Source organism: Pinus tabuliformis, chromosome Q (genome assembly GCF_031772625.1).
Source record: "Pinus tabuliformis cultivar Carrire ecotype Pingquan chromosome Q, CPIR1, whole genome shotgun sequence".
NCBI lineage: Eukaryota > Viridiplantae > Streptophyta > Pinopsida > Pinales > Pinaceae > Pinus > Pinus tabuliformis.
In genome coordinates this window covers 749,701,935-749,724,825 of record NC_142296.1, presented here as the reverse complement: position 1 = coordinate 749,724,825, position 22,891 = coordinate 749,701,935, and the positions used below count along the sequence as shown (strand labels likewise).

At 39.7% G+C, this 22,891-nt stretch overlaps 1 protein-coding gene across 1 annotated transcript in view; it reads right to left on the bottom strand.

The window, feature by feature from the left end:
• Positions 1–10,257: 10,257 nt before the first annotated feature.
• The window catches only part of LOC149221701 (chaperone (DUF3353)), a 129,113-nt gene continuing 116,479 nt past the window's right edge, over positions 10,258–22,891 (bottom strand). The window contains exon 4 of the mRNA XM_089385196.1: positions 10,258–10,890. Coding sequence (XP_089241322.1) covers positions 10,715–10,890 — 176 coding nt within the window. The 3' untranslated portion in view covers positions 10,258–10,714. The remainder of the gene's footprint in view (positions 10,891–22,891) is intronic.

The window sequence follows — 22,891 nt, the reverse complement described above, 5'->3', positions numbered from 1 at the left end:
CATTTGCCAATAATGAATGATATTCTTCATTCATAGCTGCTTCCCTACCTGGATGGCCTGAAGCTTCTGCAAAGGTGTCAGGATCATAATTTACTGGAGCTTGAGCCAGTAAAGAAGAGGCTATGTCAAACTGAGAACGTGTGCGTCGCTAATCTGTAGGATCACCAGCAAGATCACCTGCTGCATCTCGAGTAGCACGAACCCATTTTGGAAGCTGAGGAGCTGAAGGAGGATCCTGAGATGGTGGGGGAGGATTGTCATCCTCACTTTCATCAGTTGAAGAAGAAATGTTTTCAAAAGTGGAAGAGATAGGGAGAGGTGGCACATCCGTTGGACTAGGCTCGCAGGCCAATAGATTTTCATCAAATTTTACATCTCTTCTAATGATAACATTTTTGGACTTAAATGGAATAATTCTATAGCCTTTGACCTCTTCAGAATATCCAACAAAAGTACATTTTTCACTCTTAGGTTCTAAAGCTTTATGCTTTTCATCTGGAATATGGGCCCACGCTTCACTTCCAAAAACACGAAAGTGACTTACATCTGGTTTGATTGAGCTCCATGCTTCTTCTGGAGTGATATTCTTTAAAGCCTTAGTAGGAGTGCGATTTATTATGTAATTTGCACAGTTAATTGCTTCTGCCCAAAAACTAAGACCAAGTCCTTTAGATTGTAGCATACAATTAGCCATTTCCTTTAAGGTGCGATTCTTCCTTTCAGCTACACCATTTTGTTGTGGAGTATATGGAACAGTATGTTGCATTTGAATTCCATTCTCAGTGCAAAAGTTGATGAATGTGTTTTTAACATATTCTCCGCCATTATCAGATCTTAGCTTAAGAATTTGATGTCCAGATTGTTTTTCAACAAAGGCCTTGAAGGCCAAAAATGTGTTAAATACTTCACTCTTGAGTTTTAAGAAGTATACCCAAGTGCGTCTGGAGAAATCATCAATGAAAGTTAAGAAATACTTGCAGCCAGAGAATGAAACAACTGGAAGTGGACCACATAAATCACTATGCACAAGCTGTAAAGGGGCTGAGGCGTGCCAAGAGGCACATTTTTCAAAACTGTCCCGATGATGTTTTCCGAGTACACATCCGGAACAAACACCATTTCTGCAAGATACCATAGGAAGACCTATCACCATATTTTCTTTACATAGATGCTGCAGGGAGCGATAGTTTAAGTGACCAAATCACTCATGCCAAAGTTTGTTCACTTCATCGTTATGAGCAACAAATACTGAGGAAAGATTTGATGACCCAAAGTTGTGAAACTTATACAACCTTGTAGAGTCATCAGCAATGCCAGTAGCTAAAATCTGTTTAGGATCTCTTAGGTCCTTGATTACAACATCATGAGGTGAAAATTCAACGATTTTACCTTCACCTGAATGAGTTATCTGATATACAGATAGAAGGTTGCAGGATAAGGTTGGAACGCATAATACATCATTAAATTGACCATTGTCTAGATGAACAATTCCAGTCCCTACAACATTAAGAGATCTATCATCACCAACATATATATTTTTGGTGTTACAATCATTTAAAGAAGAAAACATGGCTTTGTTTTTGGCCATGTGATAAGAAGCTCCAGAATCAATGAGCCACTCATGAGAATGAGAAGAAGAAGATACATTTAATGCATAACCAGACCGAGATGATTGACAACCACATGCAGAAAGTGCCATTCCTGAAGATGAAGTTGAAGTTGAAGAATGCTCCAAATGGATGTTATGTTTCTTCATCGCTGCTTCCAAGGCTTCCATCTTCTTAAAGCATTTAAATTCTAAGTTGCCATCTCGATTACAAAAATTGCAATGTCTATCAGTCTTCTTCCATTTGTTTTTATTTGTCTTATCATTTTGTTGAAATGATTTTTCATTTTAAGGCTGAGATTGCTTAGGACCCTTGTTTGGTTTAGGACCATTCTTTTTAGGATATGACTTCTTAGGATTCTTTGAATTTGGTTGCTGCTGGGTGGCTAACGCTTTCTTGGAAGAGTTTCCAAGATTAAGAAGACCAAGGTGTAAGATTTTTTCTTCTTCTCTTATTAAAGAATCACAAAAAGAGTCAAAGGAAGGCGACTTGTAGTTTGTTCCTTGAGAAATGAAGGCTTCTCTTGTAGAATGGAAGGTGGAAACAAACACAGAGTAGGCTGGTCCCAACTTAGTAAGAATGGAATAGATAAGGTTACTATCTTCTTTCTTAACCTTAACACCTTCCAAGAGATATCTAAGGGTCTTGAACTTGGACAAGAAATCTTCAATGCAAGAAAAATTATTAGGGTCCAATGTAAGCAACTCATTTTCAAGTTGATGGGCTCTAAGTTCATTTTTAATCCCAAAAACTTTATTGATTTGTTTCATTGCTTCATCAGGAGTATCAAGTTCTGCAATATGGAATCTAAGATCTGGAGAAATAGACATCCCTATTAATCCACATGCTTGATCTTGCCTATTTTCCCATTTAGCAGCCTTATCTTCATCCTTCGGTTTCTTTTCTTGGCCTGAGGCTATTATGTAGAGACATTTACTTCTAAGTAAATCCTCAATGTAGGACAACCATTGGAAGTAGTTGGTGCTGTCAAGGGTAACTTGGTATTGACTTTCCATTTCAACGGAAACTGAAGCTAAAGATGTTGAAACTAAGTGTTCTAATGGATAGATCTCGAAAAATTAGGTTGGTTTAAAAAAAAACGGCTCTGAAAACGGCTTCCGGATGAAGAAGTTATGGCTTTTTGAAAAAAAAATTGATGAAGTCGCCGACAAAGTGCGGAATGTGCGGAAATGAAAAAGTCCGCCCCCAAAAAATGGAGACTTGAACCCAAGACCTCTACTCTCATAAATTAGCTTTGCACCAAGTGAGCTATACAAAAAGTTTGAGAGAGAGAGAGAGGGGGGGGGATGCTTTGGGTTGCGTGCTTGCTTTGAGAAGGCTCTTTTTCCCTACAAAACAAAAAACACAAAACCCAACACGGACATACAAAAAAAAACGAACCTTGCGGCTCGAAGTTAGCTTTAGCCGAAAAACTAAATATTTTCAAAAATGAACCTTGCGGCTCAAAGTTAGCTTTAGCCGGAAACTAAATATTTTCCTCAATGTTTCTGATTTTCCGAGATCACACTAAGGCGCAGCGGAAAAGAGCATACGCATGAGAAAAATCCTTCCTTTCTGTTTCTGATTTGCCCAGATCGCACAGAGTCGCAGGGCAAAAAGCATACGCAGAAATGAAAGGTATAGATCCGGTAATAAAAAAGGTAAATAAACCGAAACCGAAATAAACAGAGAGAAAATAACTGTAAACTGCAAATAAACACTGTATACCTCCAGATCTTAAAAATGACGCAGCTAGGGCTACCGGAAACCTTTTCGCGTGAAACGAAAGGGGTTCCTCACTGGAACAGATGCTCCCAACACAACAGAGCAGTCCTCTCGGCCCGAAAGCAGTCAGAAACAGTAGATCTAGGAAACGGCAGTCGGATGCAGTTCTACCGGCTTCAGATTTGGATCACCAATGGACGCGACCCTCAAATAGCTCTGATACCATGTAGGAATTTACAGGGTAAGTTCCTCAGACAGAACACCAAAGGACACCGCTCACAACTAGATCGCAGATCAATACACCAGTATTTTTGACGTGGTTAAAACCCTCAAAAAGGGAAACAGTCCACGGTCTGAGCCAACACGGCCACTTCAGGCAATTTATTAATAAAAGAATGAAAATTTACATAAGCTTCTCTCATAGACGGATTACCCTACAAATGACCCTCCATGCGCTTTAAATAGAAATCATGGACCAATCGGATGTTAAGCCACGGATCAAGTGTCGGTAATACCGAGGAGAGAATGAACCGTCAGATCACTACATATCGTGACCGTCGGATTGTAAGTTACAAAATGTACAAGGTAAATAAACACAGTTTACCTAACTCTATACTAGACCAAGTTGTACTTAACTATTTCCTATGTGTCGGAATATCCTAACATCCAGTTCCTCCAAAAGTCAAAGAAATGATCTAAGCCTCTTTGACTTAGGGTTTTTAAGTACTTTGATCTTTATTGTGGGGAATTAGTTAAGTAAAAGGTGAAATGAATGAGGGAAATTAATTAATTGACTTTGATATCCATCTGCATGCTTGAGTGCCCATTCACATTTGGAACTTTTATGATGAAAAAGATGATGCACATGCTTTTGTCTAATCAATCACCAAAATTCTACAACCTTTCTACTATTTACCCATCTATTCATCCTACCATTTTTACCTCTCTTTATTAGGGTGCATTTAAGCTAGCAAACCCTTATCAAACATTTTTCTTTTTCTTTACAATAGTAAACTAATGAAATCTAACATTATTACATCCAAGGGTTCAAATTAAATTGAGCTCATTTTATTTACTCTACCTATCTACTTATCTGCCAAGATTAAACAGTTTGGTCAGATTTTATTCTCTATCTATAGACATAAAATTTAAACATGAAATAGTCAAGTTTAAACATTTTGACTATCATGGATTGTGGCAAAGATTACAAACTACACACAATCATTTATTTTGCACAAAAAGTAAATAGTGGCATTTTGGCTTACTCATTTTCATGATCTTTTTATTTTCTTGGGGTTCATATTTTTCAGTTTTTTGACTTTTTTATTCTTTTTTCCCTTTCATTATTCTTTCAAGACATACCCCTTTTACATTTTTTTATTTTTTAATATAGAAAACATTTGCAGAAAGCAAAGGTATGTACATATTACAAAGTTTAACCTTAGCCATTCAAAATTATGACTCCTATTGGTATAGGAACCTAACAAGCCCAATGCCTTCCATTCCAATGGTTGGTGTTAATGTTGTACTAGGAGTCCAATGGCTACAATCCTTGGGTACAATAACCTTTAATTTTCAAGAACTTTTCATGAAATTTCCTTCAGAAGGAAAGGAAGTTGAATTAAGGGGTATCATAGGGAAACCGGGAAAGGTAATCAGCACTAACGGACTAAAAAAGCTTCTAAAGAAAGAAAAACGAGGCATAATTGCACAATTATGTTCGCTAGAGGTTCTCACATCGAAATCATCTATTTCTCCGGATGTCCAAAAAGTCTTGGACAATCATTCCAAGGTATTTGAGACTCACAAAGTCTTCCCACCTATTCGTGATCATGATCATTCTATTCATTTGATTCTAGGAAGTGTTCCTCCAAAAATCAGGCCTTACAGATATCCCTATGCCCAAAAGAGTGAAATTGAACATATGGTTGCAGAAATGCTAGAGGCTGGGACAATTCAACCTAGTCAAAGTTCTTTCTCTGCTCCAGTGGTATTGATGCACAAGAAGGATGGGTCATGGCGCATGTGTCCATATTATAGAGAGCTCAACAAACTCACTATTAAAGATAAATTTCCCATTCCTATCATTGATAAATTATTGGATGAATTGCATGGATTAATTTACTTCACCAAGTTGGATCTTCGTTCAAGATATCATCAAATAAGAATGAAGACTAAAAACAACATTATTGAAGAAATTTGCAATTTCATGGACTCTAGAAGAAACGAAGGCCTTTGAACATCTTAAAGAGGTAATATGCCAAGAATTGGTCTTAGCTACATCAGACTTCACAAAAACCTTTATTGTGGAATATGATGCATCAAGAAATGGAATTGGTGATGTTTTAACGCAAGAAGAAAGACCCATTGCTTTCAAAAGTCGTCTAATCAAAGGAAGTATTTACACAAATCTATTTGTGAGAAGGAAATGTTGGCAAGACTACATGCACTTGAGAAATGGTGACCTTACATAATGAGAAGATCCTAATTCAAACAATATTGTCAAAACTTGACGAGGAAGGAAAAATCATATTGGAACCTGGACCAGTGACAGAAACAAAAACCCGACAGCGACGAAATCGATCAATTTCAGAGTACCTCATCAAGTGGAAGAGCTTACCAGCTAAAGATTCCACATGGGAGGACAAGAATTTTATACAGAATCATCCAAAACTACTCAAGCGTTGAGGACAACATTTTTTGGGGGGCATGTTAGGCCCCTATACTACTAGTGTAACCCCTTACTGTTATTAGTGCAACCCCCTTATTATATTGTTGTGCCTATGTAGTCCTCATATTGTTATTATTGTGCCCCATAAAAGCCCACTATTGTTATTATTGTGCCCTTACATTATTATTGTTATGTCGGCTCTAATTATATTATGACCCTTTAGACTCCTATATATAGAAATGAGGTCTTGTCATTTGTATTATCCAAGAATTGTTCATTTATGTAATGTAAAGGAGGTTTCCCCCTCGAAGAGGCTAATTTCTAAGGTGTTGATATTTCTTTTCTATCTTTTTGTGAGTTGGTTTCATAACACAGAGAAAACAATAGAAACACCATGCCAAAAGTACATCCAAAACGAGAGCCAAGAGTGTCATTGCGACTGAGGAGAACAAAAGCCAAGAGTGCAAGAGGAGGTAGCCCACCGTAACAACGCCTTCACATCATTTGCAAGACGAGACCGATGCAAGTATATTAGTAGAAGATGAGGACATGTGAGGAAGGCATCAAAAGGGAGCGATCAGGAGTGCCACAGCTAAAGGCACGTCATTTATAACTGTCGGAACCTCACGGTTATAAAACATATTTCTCCAAGGTAGAGACAACATATTTCTCCACTCTAACCAGCCTGGTGTCAATATCATCGAGGTTGAAGCGAAGATTCCTTAGGATTCTTTTGATGTCTTCTTGTCTTGCAAACAAACGATAATTATCGATTTGTTTGTCCCTTATAACCATGCGTAAAAGGATGTCAAGTTGTTGGTGCAAACTGATGGAGTGAAGAAAATGGAGGCAACATTTCCTGAACTACCCTGCATCTAAAACCCAATTACATCGATGTCCAGAGACTTCAAAATCTGAGAAATAAGATTTCCCTCCAAACTCTTTTGACTCTAATAGTAGGATCTCTCTTCTGACTTCCAAAGGGACAAAGTCAAAGAAGTTCACCATTGAGTCCCATCCAAAGAGACCCCTGTGTTGATGAAGAGGGGGTTGACTGCTTGCCCCTCTGACTAAGTTAACACTATCGAGGAGCCATGAAACTAGAGGTGCCCCTCGAAACCACAATAATTGGGTGACCAAAGCAGAAACCAAGTATTAACTGCAGAGACTTGTGAGAGAAGGTGACAACCCGAGCAAAAGGAAATAAGGTATTACCCCAAGAAGCAGAGAAAATGTAAATGGTGGAGAAAATGAGTAGCGTGGTTTGCAGCACCTTTGGATAAATCAAGTGGATACCCAATAGAGGTCAAGCCCCAACCTCGAAACCCTGGGAAGAAATCAACCGTAGAATTAGACAGTTAACGTTGGGGTAAACAACTAGGTAAGGAAACGGAACATGAGATGACACAAGTCACCCTTTTAGAACCAGATGGAAAAGGATCCCAAATACCAAACCCGAATACCAAGACAACGCAATTGAATGATACACCAATGGGTTCAGAGCTTTGTAGCAACAAAGGTGACAATATTGCCACCAATTCGAAGGACGGCCCCGTGCTAGTGTTATGGAGGAACAAGACGAAGAACATTGACCTAGCTTCGGTGTGACAAAACTAACAAGAACATTCCAGACAACGATTAATTGAACTGAAACATCATCTACCATAAACCATAGAGTAATCATAAGAATGGCAACAAGTGATTGAAGAGGGATAAGTGTACTAGAGATACTAGAGTTCGCCTGAGCTTGCAAGATGTGCTTTGCCACCCCAATTGTCGTAACTAATTTTCCATTGAGGATAGAACCCCATGCTGCTATAAAGCTCAACCAAGCATGCAGTGACCAACACGAGAGGTGAGCCTATGGTGAGTGTTGGGTCACTGAATAGACATTTGGCAAGCCCACCCCACTCTTCAACACCTTCCAACCGTTCAGGCATCATGCTCTCATGAATAGGCGTGAAGAATGTGATGTCAAAGATCCCAATAGATTTCTCCAATGGATCATGTATGACAGGTGCCATAACTCCTCCCGCGAGACACTATAAAACCATACACCCTCGCACTGCCCTGTAACACCTACCCAACGATCACATTTATAGCGACGAGACTTGGTAAGGTAAGTCAGAGGCGTGGGTTCCAACAAGAGCCACGCGGTGATTCCCGTCAAACATGTGGCAAGTGTTGCATAGATAATAAATATCACCAAACCTTGTGTCATTCTCTTCCTCGACATGTTAATCATGCTTGTTGTCAAGGTGTGGCTTGGTGATATCACCCCCATCAAGGGAAAACCATTAAAGACAACATGTTTGAGTCACAAGAAAGAGATTTTAGGCAAAGGGCATAGGCGTTGGAAAGAAGGCACGAGGGTTATGGCAATCTAATGGAGTTCGAAGACTATCACTGGTGTTCCTTACAAAGTTCTTTGTCGGGCCTGCGTGCCCTGTTTCTTGTCTTTTTTACACAATGTTTGGTGCCCTTGGGCTTCTTGTTAGGTTTTTCCCGTAAGATGTTGAATATCAATCATATGTTATATGGAGATATATTGGCACGGAAGCTATATGTATTGTATATGTAAACATATTTTTATTAATAGAAAGTTGATCTTTTCTTTCTTGAATAAATAAATAAAAATCTAATGGAGTTTAAAGATTGTCTAGTGGGTTTGGGGGATTTTGCATTCAAAACGAGGGAAAGGGAACTCTCAGATAGCATCAATGAAGAGACCCAAATCTAGAGATGAAAAGAAGTTAAAAGACATGACATATAACTAAGTTACCATCTTAGAAAAGCAACAAGCACTACAAGCAATTAGAAAAGTGATTCGGTGGATGGTGTTAAACCCATATGCCATCTTCAAATTTTTTGGAGTTATCTTGTATTTGTTTTGTAAAATTCTTGGCCGTAGAATTTCAACTTCCGTATTAAGGGAGGCAAGATCTAAGAAATATTATTTTCATGTTTGAGGAAAGGCATTTAGAGAAAATTTTCCTTCTAAATGACGAAGTGGGCAGTGCAATACAGTCTCTACAAAGAGACCCAAATCTAGAGATGAAAAGTAGCTTTGGAGGGGGGTCATTGCAGTATCAACACTCCAATAATATTTATTCTAGGGGTCATTTTATATGTTAGTAACATGTGACACTCCAATAATATTTATGTTAGGGTCATTTTATATGATAGTGGCATGTTAATTGTGATTAGGAGCTAGGTGGTTTACATCATTGTTCATTATTGTGTGAGTATGTGGAACACATGGTTGTAGTATTAATAAAGATAGTTCTTTATTTTCTCTTCCCGCCATTGTCCGCCACTGTCTGTAGGAATATGTGTATCCTAAGTTCTCACAATAAAGTAGTTTCTTAATAAGCATACAGTTACGATTGAACCCTAAGCTTTGCCAATTCAAAATTAAAATTGGTAAATATTTAATATGTCAAATAAAATTTTGACCTATTTGAATCTCAAATTGTATTAGTGAATGTTGTGTTGCATCTATTTATGATTATATCATTAGTAAAATTTGAATGAAATTTGGAGCATGTCTATGTGTGTCCCAGAACTTCGTCCCCACATCCTCAAACCTCAGCTAAACATATATGGTTTCTCAACGACATGCACAGCATCCAAAAATGACTTTTGTGAGAGGAAAGAATCATTCTCACTGCACCATACACAAATCTGAGGTATGGATGAGCTTTTCCTAACTGGAATTGACAGTTGATCAATCAACAACAAACTCTGCTGAATATTGGCAGAAAGAGAAAAGGGGAAGCAATGTTAGCGTTTATAAAGCTTGCATGCTTGACAGCAGCACAAGAAAAGAATGGTTATGCATTACTGAGTGCTGTGATCATCGGAACACATTCTACATTAAATGGCATCCTATTGCTTATTGTTCATGAAATGGTTTGTTTATGCATAACCGGTTCTTCATTAATAAACATTCAAGTATTGCTCATTTGAATTTTAGAAAGGAAGATACTGGTTGCTGAAAATGATACTTGGAAAAACCATAGAACAGTAAATTTGACCTTACAGGCTATGAGACCTGCTCAACCTACACTAATTAATACCACTTCCTTGGTTGCCCAATCAGGTCACAACTGTTGGAATCTTGAATGATAGGAACTGAAAAATGCACAAATGTGTTATATTATTTTTCTTAGGAAAATTGGTATGAGCAATTAATTGCAAAACATTACATTCAATAGGAACTGCCGTTGTAAGCATAAAACAGAAACCCAGACATACTAAAATATCTTGGAAACAAAATATTTGGATATCATAATTTTTACACTTTCATTGCACAAGATACCAAAGTGGCACAGCAAAAATCTCCTCGTAAGTGAGGAGTCACTGTAATCATTTCTACAACTGTCACCTGAAACTGATCTGCTTTGGCAGAATAAATGAAATGTACATTAACTGAGTCAAGCTATACATTGCAAATGCCCCTTTTCTAAGACACTAGAAACTGTGACTGATTGTACATGTATGTACAGATAGAAATCGAAATCAACTAAAGTCATTTTAAAGCCTAGATTGAAACCTCTTAAATTTTATTATTAAGAGATAATGTAGCATTCTCAAGAATGAACCTTCAATAATCATGTGCAGAGTTGCAAAACCTGCCAGCTTACTCTACATATACATGAGTTTTGGCAAGGTTCATTTCATTATGGCAACCTTACTACCTGTTACCCGTCTATTGTAGGTACAATGAAGATAGCCATTGAGAGAGAAGTACAAATTCGCTCACGACCACAGCAGGCGATCTGATCCCAAATAGTGGAACTATGTCTACCTGTAACCATGATTCCACTACTCCTCCAAGTACTGCTCCAGCCACAAGACTTCCAACAGTTACTACAGCTGCCTTTCCTGTACACATGAAGATTAATTATACGAGCAAAATATCAGCTTCAACATCTCTAATGGTTTAGATCTCAATCAAAGAAGCTAAGTCCAATTATACCCGATTTACTGATGGAAAGAGGCTTCCCATCCAAAAGTATATCAAGTTTATGAAACCATGTAGACCTTTGGAATGGCATTCAAAGTAGAAACTGAACTTCTACAAACCACTGCAGAAGGGATCATCAAATCAAATCAAGATGAAGAGACCAAATATGGAACATTTTAGTTCAGTGACCTCCAGTGATTTAAATCAAAGTAGATTTTCCCAGAACCTACCTCTCAATACCATCAAGCTGGAAGACAGACTGAAGGTTATGAAAACTGTCGAAGCTTTGGAATCAGAAGAGGAGGAGGACCTTTTATTTGCCACCAGTGCAAAACAGATGATTGCCATGGAGCATGGAAATCTACTGCAAACTTAGAGGCAGTAGACATGATTGACAAGGAAAAATGCATTGCATGCCAACATAAGGAGAATGAGAATGTAGAAAGGGACGGATAAAACTTGATGTTTCAAAAATGTATCACAATCCAAAGAACCAAGCAGATTAATGGCAATAGAAGAACATATTTTACAACTATTTTAAGATGAAAGAGAGGGCATGCTCTAATGTAATTCTGCTTGCAATACAAAATTGGCTAGCCAGTATATGATGTCTCATTTGAATTGGGCCAGGAAGCATCATTCAATCCATTAGAAGCATGGATGGCAGCAAGATTGGTGTTTAATATTTATGTATAGCATTAAGGTTTAGCTTCTTTAGCATGGTTTACAAAGTGGACAAGGTGTGGTTTGATGTTTTTTACACACGCCTGCCATATATCTGGGAAATATTATGGCAGTACAGTTCATGTAAGCAGATGATACAGATTATGTTATTTCATAGGCAACCTGTGTTGCTTTACAAAATTTTCAAAGAACTTAGCATATCCTGCCGTATCCAGGATCTAGGGAAAAATGTTGAGGGATGAGAAGTATTACTCTTTATAGCAGATTAACAGAAACAATGAGTATAAGCTAGGCAGTAGATTAAAGGTGGCAACCTTGACTACAATCAACAAGTATTTTAAAGGGAAAAGATATTCAAATTCTTGATAGTAAACAAGTTACAACGTCAACCTTCAAAAGAAGCAATTTCCATTTGAATAATGAGCAAATTTTGGTCAAGCCATAAAAACTTGTCACCATTCCAGATTGGTTGCAAAAGCAATTACAAGCAAAGCTAGTGCCGGACATCAGTTTTAAAGTCCTTGTGGAAAATTCACCAAGAGAACTTATGTACTCAATTGAAAAAGAATTGGAAAAATGATTTGTACCTTGGGGAAAAATCTCTGTATTTAGCCCTTGTACCAAAAAATCTAAGCTTTTCTTTATTCAAAGGATCGATATCATGGCATGTAACCAAAACTAAAAGAAAAACACGAAAAACCTAGAATAAGCTTTACTTTATTATGGCACTCAGTTGATGTGATTGACACCGCAATGTTGGCATTTTCCATACTGGCATAAGGAGTTTCACATCCTACTCGTTGAGTCGTTCATAATTGGCCGCACACTGACATGGAGGGATGAGGCAAATTGGTCATCCAATTTACTTTTCCAGCAAAAAGCACCCCTGTTAGAACAAATTTATGGTACATCTGAACAAGGCGGCTTCAGGATGATCTATGCTGTAAAAATTTGGCAATGCCCCTTCGCACATCTTGGTAGATTTTTTCGTAGATTATAGAGGTAATTTTGCATCACGAATAAGCCAGTAATTCATGTAAGATTATATAAGTGGTTCTTGTCGCTAAAAAAATATAATTTGCAAGCAGTAGTGGGACCAAGAGATCTCCATATTGTTGAAGATAACCTACCAAGGATTCAACAAAAGGAGCACTCGTCAAAGTATATAACAAGCTCCTAGCTGCTACAATGGATTGTTTGTGAATAATGTAACATAGAAGTCAATGGAGTAGTTTATAGGTATGCATCATAAGTCGAGTCAATATTATCCTCGAGCAAATGAGTAATTAAAATATCCAATAAAATTTGGTGAATGTTCTATATAACACATGATATCAAAGAATAGGGTTGGGCAGAGAAGTTGCCAGCTACTCTTTAGCATTTTGGAAATTGTTCAAGGTAACTACAAAGTATATGCCTTTTCACACGATATAGGATTGAAATGCAGTATTACTGAAAAATCTAACAACCTGGTGCAAAGCCTCACTAGGCAACCTAGGTCTTAGGAGAACAAAGATATCAGCCACCATTGTCACCTAAATGGCATCTCTCCTGTTTTTGTGGTTGGATGTTATCCCGACAAGGGAGGTTTCCTTGGCAAGTCTTAGAAGATAGATGACTTAAGTTTACTAAGACAAGTAATTCTCCAAGGATCTTGCTAACGATATCAACCAGAAAGATCTGCAATAGAGGATGCCTCAAGGGTGATAGGAGCTTAATGGTTACGGAAGAAGGTACTGGCAAAGCCTTGGATGCCAAGATTGGATTTACAAGTTTTCAAGTAGAAACCCCACCAACCCCAATAAACTAAAGAAAGGCTGCTATGAGTTAGGGTTTCAAAGATGGGCAGATTTATAGCATGCACAACCATATAACAGCCAAGAAATAGCATATTAATGATATGATCAACAAAGAATTAAAGGATATCAAAGAGATAAGCAAGGGATAGGTCAACTTTAAGTTTTTAATGGCTGAAAATGCACAAAACAGCAACATAAACCCTAGACGTCAGCCCTAAATTTGATGGTAAAACATGCAATAAATGATAGATTTTTCTTTTCAAACATTAATAAATGCAATTCCTACCTAAAGGACAATAACATATAGGTGCAAAAATGCTATTAAATGCAAATTTAGACCAAACCCTAACCCTAGCTACCATGAAATAAAAAAGAGAGAAATTTTAGAATGATCAACACAACAAGACTAGTGCCTTCATTCAATTGGGCAATGGAGTCAATTAAAGTGAGGTCAAGGTAGGAGGACCCTGGATGAGGAAGGAAGGGTGGAAGACAATTGCTTCACTTGGAAACCCTAGTGACTTCTTTCATAGGAGATTTAAGGTCAAAGGATGAATGAAAACAAGTTCCTTTGATGGATTCTTGAATGAAAATTTTTGTGTAAATGAATAGAAATAAGATTTGATGAAAGATGTTGCAATTTTTAATATGGCACAATATAAACCCTAATTTTAGAAATTACATGCAAAATGGAAGAAAATAGCATTAAACTTACACCATTCATGCAAGAATCACTTCATCAATCCACAAGATAGTCTCTCCATGCAATAAATATCCTCCCCAAGACAAGTCACACTCTTATTTAGCTATCGTGTCCAAGAGAAAAGAAGAAAAACCTAGTGTGCATTGTCTCAATAGAATAGACGTGAGTGGGTGTGATGATGATCCAATGAAAATGACTTCCCTCTATTTATATGAGGGAAACCAAGTCATTTTCCATTAATTTACAGTAAAAAAGCCCTAAAATTTGCTTGAAGCATTCAACTAGGCTAATAGGTCACAAGTTGACCTAAAGATAGATTTACAAATGATAAATCATAATAAAAATGTTATAAATCCTCCACAAGTGTGGGAGAAAAAGGCTCTCCACATGACATCATCCTCCAAAAGTGGACATCTCCATTAAGCAAGTGATAAAGTGGGTCCTAGAGTGCTCCTCATTCCAAAGGATAGAAAACACCTAACTCCAAGTAACACCTCATTACTCCAAGTAACACCTCCTCAACCAAGACGTCATGATCAAGAAGGCTTACATCATCCTCCTAGGGCAAGTATGGGTGACGTGGCAGCTCTAAGGCACAGCATTAGCCTCAAAATGGAGTGTGCTAGCCCTCTCAAACCATCTCAAGTGATCTCCATCCACATTTGGGCTTTGGAGCAAGGAAATGCCCATCAAGTAGGTACAACGCCAACCTAGGGGCATCCTAGGTCCTCTGGGCACATCATTAATCAAGCTAACACCCTACCTTCCTGGCTTAGCATCTGGAGGTGAAGAAGGGGTCCATACATCCATGTGGGGCTCCTCAAGGCCCAACGCTGATCTCTGGAAGGGAAACATTGGCTTCGCAATATCTCAAGTGCCCTCTCATCTGGTTTGGACATCCTGATCAATGTGTTGGAAAGATGACAAGCAATCCCTCAAGGGACATCCAATGTATATGTGTGAAACCACCTTAAACACACTCCCAAGATCAAGTGAGATAACATCATTAGGGATGGAAACCATTAAAGTATTATAGTGGACTATACGCAATGTTAGGGGCATAAAAATACTTCACACAAACCTTGCTTTCAAATGTCTTTCTAGCTAATGATTTGTAAGCAAGTTACCACACTTGTGTTAGGGATGATTACGCTATTAGCCCTATTAGGTGCTTCCAACCCCCAAAGGGAGGGACATTTCCTAGGTAGGCCCATCAATCCATAAATGCATATGATAATGTGGTCAACGAATGGGAAAGACTTCAAGCAAGATAGCAAGAGCCATAGTACCAGCGAAAGGAGGTCCAACATCTTAAGATTCGAGAATAATCGTGATAAGACAAAGCAATCATGGAAGCATGATCTACATCTTTCCTTAACTTGATTTTTCCACCTCTCTAGTGCGCCTTTTGCTTTAATGATTTGTCTATTTTTCTTGCATAGCTTAGGTGACACAACTTGCTTTATGCTTTTCCAATACCCCTTAAAGATGTGGTGATTTATCGCCCAATGACGTAGGGACATGCATTAGGATGCCCTAGCTGCAGGTCTTGTGAAGGTTTGGCCACAGTTCAAAGGGAGATCTGTCCATTGTTTAAGGGAGCTTCAATAGCCCTAATCTTGGAGCCCTAGCCGCAGTCTATTCATAGACTAATGCAGTCCTATCATGCCCTAAAAGCAAGTCATATCAAGCCCTAGCTAAATGCAGTCATGCCCTAATCCATATGCTATTTTGGAAGGGTTTGAGACAGCCCTTAGATGCAGCAAAAAGGGATGCCCTGGCTGCAGTAAAAAGACTCCTATACACTGCCTATAACTGCTCCTATACGCTGCTCATACCTACTCCTATATGATGACCTAATCTATACACAGCAAGGTAGCCCTAACCACAGCAAGAGAAGAGCCCTAGTGACAGCATGAAGAATGAATGTGTATGGGTGCTGACAAGTGCTATTAGTTAGGCATTTGGATGCCACAGCTGTGTTAGGGAGATAGGTAAAAGTGTTGGGCCTGAAACTACCTCAAAGGGGCAGCATGGAGGGCAGCATCTCTGTGGAAGACAACATCAGTCATTAAGTGCAATTCTGGGCTAGTTTTGATGGGCTGTTAGGGACTGTGGTTAGTACCCTAAGCAGTCTCAGAATTGCAGCAGTGCACAGTAAGTACAGCTGCATAATGATGTGATCGGTGGCTGCATGATGAAGGCAACATCGAGACGTATGGTGCAGCAATGGGACAGCATGGTAATGATGGACATGCAGCTGTATGGACAGCAAGAAGTATGGTGCAGCAGTGGGACAGCAATGCTACATGGTGCTGCAATGATAAGCAATGGGACAGCAAAGGCAACTTGGTGAAATATGGTACAGCAATGGGACAGCAATGGTCAATGGCATATAGTGCACAACGGGACAGCAATGGTACAATGGTACAACATGGGACAACTAGTACTTAGTGCTGCAATGTTTCATGGTGGATACATAGGACAGCAAGTACATAGTGCTGCAATGGTTCATGGTGGATACACAGGACAGCCATGACATTGTGCAGCAGTGGCACAATGGGACAGCCATGACATTGTGCAGCAGTGGCACAATGGGACAGCAAGCATGTGCAGCATGGTGCTGCATGATGAGGTGCAGCATGATGACGAGATGCAGCACAATGATAGGTGAAGGAGTCACCTTGGAGAATCAGTTGAAGCAGCATGTCTTCAACTGATCTCATGTATCATCTTGTTAGAGATGATCTATTCTCTTATCTAGAAAGTCAAAGTGTTGACTTCTGTTGTAAATGTACTATCTCTCTCTCTCTCTCTGCTGAACTATTGAAGAACATATAAGAAGAATTGATCAAGGGTTTCCCCACATTGGGGTTTGTCCTTGGCTAGCGCCACATCTTGTGTCCTCTTGTCTTGGCTTGTCTTCTACGATTTATATTTATGTTCTATCTGCAATTTACTTTAATGCTGATGTGATTGCTAATCTAGAAAAGATATTGAGCTAACTATGAAAATTGAAATAAATTGCTTTAGCATAGAACATACCTAAACTTAACATGGTATCAGAGCTGAGGTGAAGACAATGCCCAAAGCAAGAGTGAAAGAGCAATCATCGAAGACAGTTGGGAAAGGACAAAAGGATCAATGGGTTCCTCATCCCTCTTCAAATTCACCGATGGTGAAATCGAAGCAGAGAATATTATCAAAATGGCACATATGGCCTACCTAAAGATCACTTCATTGGGAAGACCGGATCTCAGGGTTGAAGGAAAGGCAGATAACTAGTTCGGCCATTATGCGAAGAAGTGTTCGAATGGCAGGGACATGTCACTTGATGATGATAACAATCATTCCAGGGACATCTTCAATGGTCAGAGGAATGACAGGTAATGCGGGTCATCAAGGAAATGGCTGACTCTTCAGAGAAAGCAAGGAACCCCAAGTATGAAGAATCAAATGTTGTTTCTGATAAGATAAAGAAGCGCTATCTTGTATTGGCCCACTCCTTCAGATTCTTTGGGAATCTGGCTTATTGATTGTAGTGCTTCAAGGCACCTCATCGGATAAAAGGGTGCTCTCTCGAATCTAGTAGAGATGGAAACAATCGTGGGATTATACTTGGAGCCGATGCCACCTATCCCGGAAAGGGTGTAGGGAATGTTACCCCTCAATTGAATTAGGGTAACTCGATTCATTTACAGAATATCTTTTATGTACCTGATCACAAGAAGAACCTAGTGTCCATTTCGGCAATGGAAGTCAAAGGTTTCAGGGTGGCATTCATCGATGGAAAGATGACGACAAGGATGCCTGAATTCAAAAGGAGCATGAAGGGACATGTCTAAGATGTACCAAAGGAAAATCTCACAAAGGGACGATTCCCCTCATGTGGTAGGTCCACAGGTTTGGAACAACTCAAGGAGTTTGAGATTCATGATCGGGAATCTCATGTATACAGGTGGAAGAAAGCCCTCTATGGATTGAAGCAAAACACCTCGGACATAGTATGAGAGGATTGATAGATGTCTGATGAAGTTGAGATTCACTAGGAGTGAAACCGATCCAAACCATTGCTCGAAGGTTGTGGATGATAGACCTCTCATACCGGCACCTTCTGAGGACGACCTATTTCTGACAAGTGCAGACCCTCTCACTTGCAGAAGTAAGAGGGAGTTGGATTCCGGATGTGGAATGGTAAACTGCAAGCCAGTGACTACCTCGAGGATCTTAACTTTCAAAAGTTATATGGTGGTGATGACAGAACAAGGTTGGAAAATGCCTCTGAGTTTCATAAACTCATTTGCATTGATGCTCTTGGTGAACTTCCATCCGTATATATGTTTTGCAGTTAGCATGGTGAGATCATATTTGGTTGAGCCTCACTAGACTGGTGCCAAGAATCTTCTGAGATACCTTCGAGGCACAATCTCTCATGGATTGAGATACGCTGCCGGAAATATGAAACTACATGATTATTCGAATGCTAACTGGGCAGGCAGTGTGGAGGATCACTAGAGCACTTCTCAGTGTTGGTTCTCTTTGGATTCTGCTTCGATATCATGGATGAGCAGGTAGCAGAAGTCGGTTGCTATAAGCACCACCGAGACCGAATACATAGCTAGGAGTATGATCTCGTGTGAAGCTCCCTGGTTGCGAAAGCTCTTTAGTGAGCTGTTTGTACACATGATGAATACCACTATGATTCTCTGTGACAACCAAAGGGGGGATTTGATTATTGAGGAATCTTGTATTCGATGATTGCTCCAGCAGATAGACATCAAATTCTACCTTATCTGGGATATGGTAAGTCAATGAGCGAGGAGGCTCCATCGCATTAAGACTAATGTATAGGTCGCAGACACTTTGTCAAAGCTGTTATAGATCTAACCCGAAAATATTATAGATCTGATATGAAAATATAAGACAATGCAAATAAACCCAGAAATAATATGAAATGATTCTTTATTGATCAAACCCTTAAGGTAGGGCAACACCATACATTCACTCCTTAAGGAAGGAAAACACTCCACAAGCCATATGCCTGTTCATACAATAATCCTTCACACACCTCCTTGACACAGAGTTTCTAGCCTCTATATAGGCCTCATACATACAATATTACAATACCATGGGTCATTACCATGGTTCCCTCATACCATCAAACTAATACCATGGGCCCATTACATTATTACTAACTACTTGTGGTCCCTCACATGATATGGGTTAACCACCTTATTTATTACTATGGCCCATCCCATTATTACATTATTACCTTGGGTACCTCCCTTGGTACCCCATATTATCCCCCCTAGGTATATAACAAAAGCCCTAGGGAAAGGTCAAATCTGTGATTTTCCCAAACGACTTGGAGTCGTTGAGAGACCTTCGTATAAGGGAACTACATGTTGCATGCATTGAGCTCTAGGAGCTCTAGGGGGCTTGGAGTACTTACTGGAGCGACATACGACCACAGGGTGACTCACCCTCCCCTAGTGGTGCGCTATGTACAGGATGACAGGTTCAACCTTTCCCTGTGATACGTCATGGTGACTATGGAACAGGATGATTAGTTCTCCTGTGGGCCAGGATGATTAGTTCTCCCATGGCAACTATGGAACAGCATGATTAGTTCTCCTGTGGGCCGGGATGATTAGTTCTCCCGTGGAAAATGTGAAACAAGATGATTAGTTCTCCTGTGGGCCGGGATGATTAGTTCTCCCATGGCGACTTTGGGACAGGATGATTAGTTCTCCTGTGAGAGTGGATGATTAGTTCCCCTATCGAGGTATCCTACCCATACAGTCTAGGACTCATGGGAAGTACCTCTCATCTGATCAATGAGCAGGGAAATGGGGGTAAGGACCATAGTAGTACTATCGATGGACGCATCGTTGTATCTACCATACTCCCTATGCTAGGATGACCGCCATTGATCTGGGACCAATGAAACTGATCTGGGATCAGTATGAGTGGTTTGAGACACTCTTGTGATATTGATCTGGGATCAATAAAACTGACTTCGGGTTAGTAAGAGTGATATGACACACTCTCTTCAAATGAAACTGACTTCGGGACAGTAGAGAATGGTATGAGACATTCTCGATCAATTCTTCTTCTTCATGGTTCAGCAAAGCAAAGCTCAGCAGAGCAGAGCCCAGCAAAGCAAAGCAGTACAGGGCACTGATGGCAGAGATAGTACAGTCGGACATATGGATCAGTGGATGGAGTTCTCCCTAGTTGAGACGGAGTGTTAAAATTGGCAACTAGGGCCAAACTCCATTTGGGTCATCTTATTTATGGCAGCTGATATTTTTCTTGGATCCCTCTCATCGAGAGGTGTAGGATTGATCTAAAGATCATCCAATTCCGATAAGTATTCATGGAGATATGAATTTCTTTGTGTTATGGGACAATTCGTCAAGGTCGACCAGCAACTAAACTGCCCCCACTTGTGCTCCATGTTTTGGTATAAATACAAGTGTCTTGCAAGTCATTTGAACACGCAACTCTCTTGAGATTTCTTCTTCTCCACTTGTTTGGGTTTTAGTGGAAAGAAGAATCTCTAAGAGAAAAACGCAAGTCTAGAAGGAGACCCTATACGCAGCAAAAGAAGGATGTCCTAGCCGCAGGTCTTGTGAAGGTTTGGCCGCAGTTCAAAGGGAGCTTTGTCCACTGTTTAAGGGAGCTTCAATAGCCCTAATCTTGGAGCCCTAGCCGCGGTCTATTCATAGACTAACACAGTCCTATCATGCCCTAAACGCAGGTCATATCAAGCCCTAGCTAAATCTAATCATGCGCTAATCCATCTGTTGTTTTGGAAGGGTTTGAGACAGCCCTTAGATGCAGCAAAAAGGGATGCCCTGGACATAGTAAAAAGACTCCTATATGTTGCCCATAACCGCTCCTATACGCTACCCATACCTGCTCCTATATGCTTCCCTAATCTATATGCAGCAAGGCAGCCCTAACGACAGCAAGAGAAGAGCCCTAGTGACAGCATGAAGAATGAATGTGTTTGGGTGCTGACAAGTGCTATTAGTTAGGCATTTGGATGCCACAGCTGTGTTAGGGGGACAGGTAAAAGTGGTGGGCCTGAAAGTACCTCAAAGTGGCAGCATGGAAGGCAGCATCTCTGTGGAAGACAACATCAATCATTAAGTGCAATTCTAGGCTAGTTTTGATGGGCCGTTAGGGACTGTGGTTAGTACCCTAACCAGTCCCAGAATTGCAGCAATACACAGTAAGTACAGCGGCATAATGATGTGATCGGTGGCAGCATGATGAAGGCAACATCGAGACGTATGGTGCAGCAATGGGACAGCATGATAATGACTAACCAGTCCCAGAATTGCAGCAATACACAGTAAGTACAGCGGCATAATGATGTGATCGGTGGCAGCATGATGAAGGCAACATCGAGACGTATGGTGCAGCAATGGGACAGCATGATAATGATGGACATGCAGCTGTATGGACAGAAAGAAGTATGGTGCAGCAGTGGGACAGCAATGCTACATGGTGCTGCAATGATAAGCAATGGGACAGCAAAGGCAACTTGGTGAAATATGGTACAGCAATGGGACAACAATGGTCAATGGCATATAGTGCACAACGGGACAGCAATGGTACAATGGTACAACATGGGACAACTAGTACTTAGTGCTGCAATGTTTCATGGTGGATACATAGGACAGCAAATACATAGTGTTGCAATGGTTCATGGTGGATACACAGGACAGCCATGACATTGTGCTGCAGTGGCACAATGGGACAGCCATGACATTGTGCTGCAGTGGCACATTGGGACAGCAAGCATGTGCAGCATGGTGCTGCATGATGAGGTGCAGCATGATGATGAGATGCAGCACAATGATAGGTGAAGGAGTCACCTTGGAGAATCAGTTGAAGCAGCGTGTCTTCAACTGATCTCATGTATCATCTTGTTAGAGATGATCTATTCTCTTATCTAGAAAGTCAAAGTGTTGACTTCTGTTGTAAATGTACTATCTCTCTCTCTGTCTCTCTCTCTCTCTGCTGAACTGTTGAAGAACATATAAGAAGAATTGATCAAGGGTTTCCCCACATTGGGGTTTGTCCCTGGCTAGCGCCACATCTTGTGTCCTCTTGTCTTGGCTTGTCTTCTACGATTTATATTTATGTTCTATCTGCAGTTTACTTTAATGCTGATGTGATTGCTAATCTGGAAAAGATATTGAGCTAACTGTGAAAATTGAAATAAATTGCTCTAGCATAGAACAATCCTAAATTTAACAGAGCGCAGTTCACAAGTTCTTCGAATTTCTAGTTTTATTTTATCAATCATGATATTTCTAAATTTATATTTAGTAGTTTCTTTTGTGTTTGAACTGTGAACACCATTGATGTAGTATATTAATAAACTCACTAGTAACTTACTAAATACTAAGTAGATATCTTCATGATTCATATCTGTAGATGTTCTAATTTCTAAAATATATATATATATATAACATGTCCCTCGTGTCCTGTTTCTGGGGTTGTTGTGTCTTATGTCCTCGTGTCATATGACTTAGGCTCATTGTGATATGATTGATGGAAAAACAATCTGCAAATATTGCCAAAAATCTATTGAAGGATGGGGTATTTACAGGTTGAAACAACACTTGGTTGGTAAGAGGCCACGTAAATCCATGTAGAGCACCGAATGAAGTAATATGGAAAATTAGGGCAGAAGACCTTCAAAAGTTAGACTCA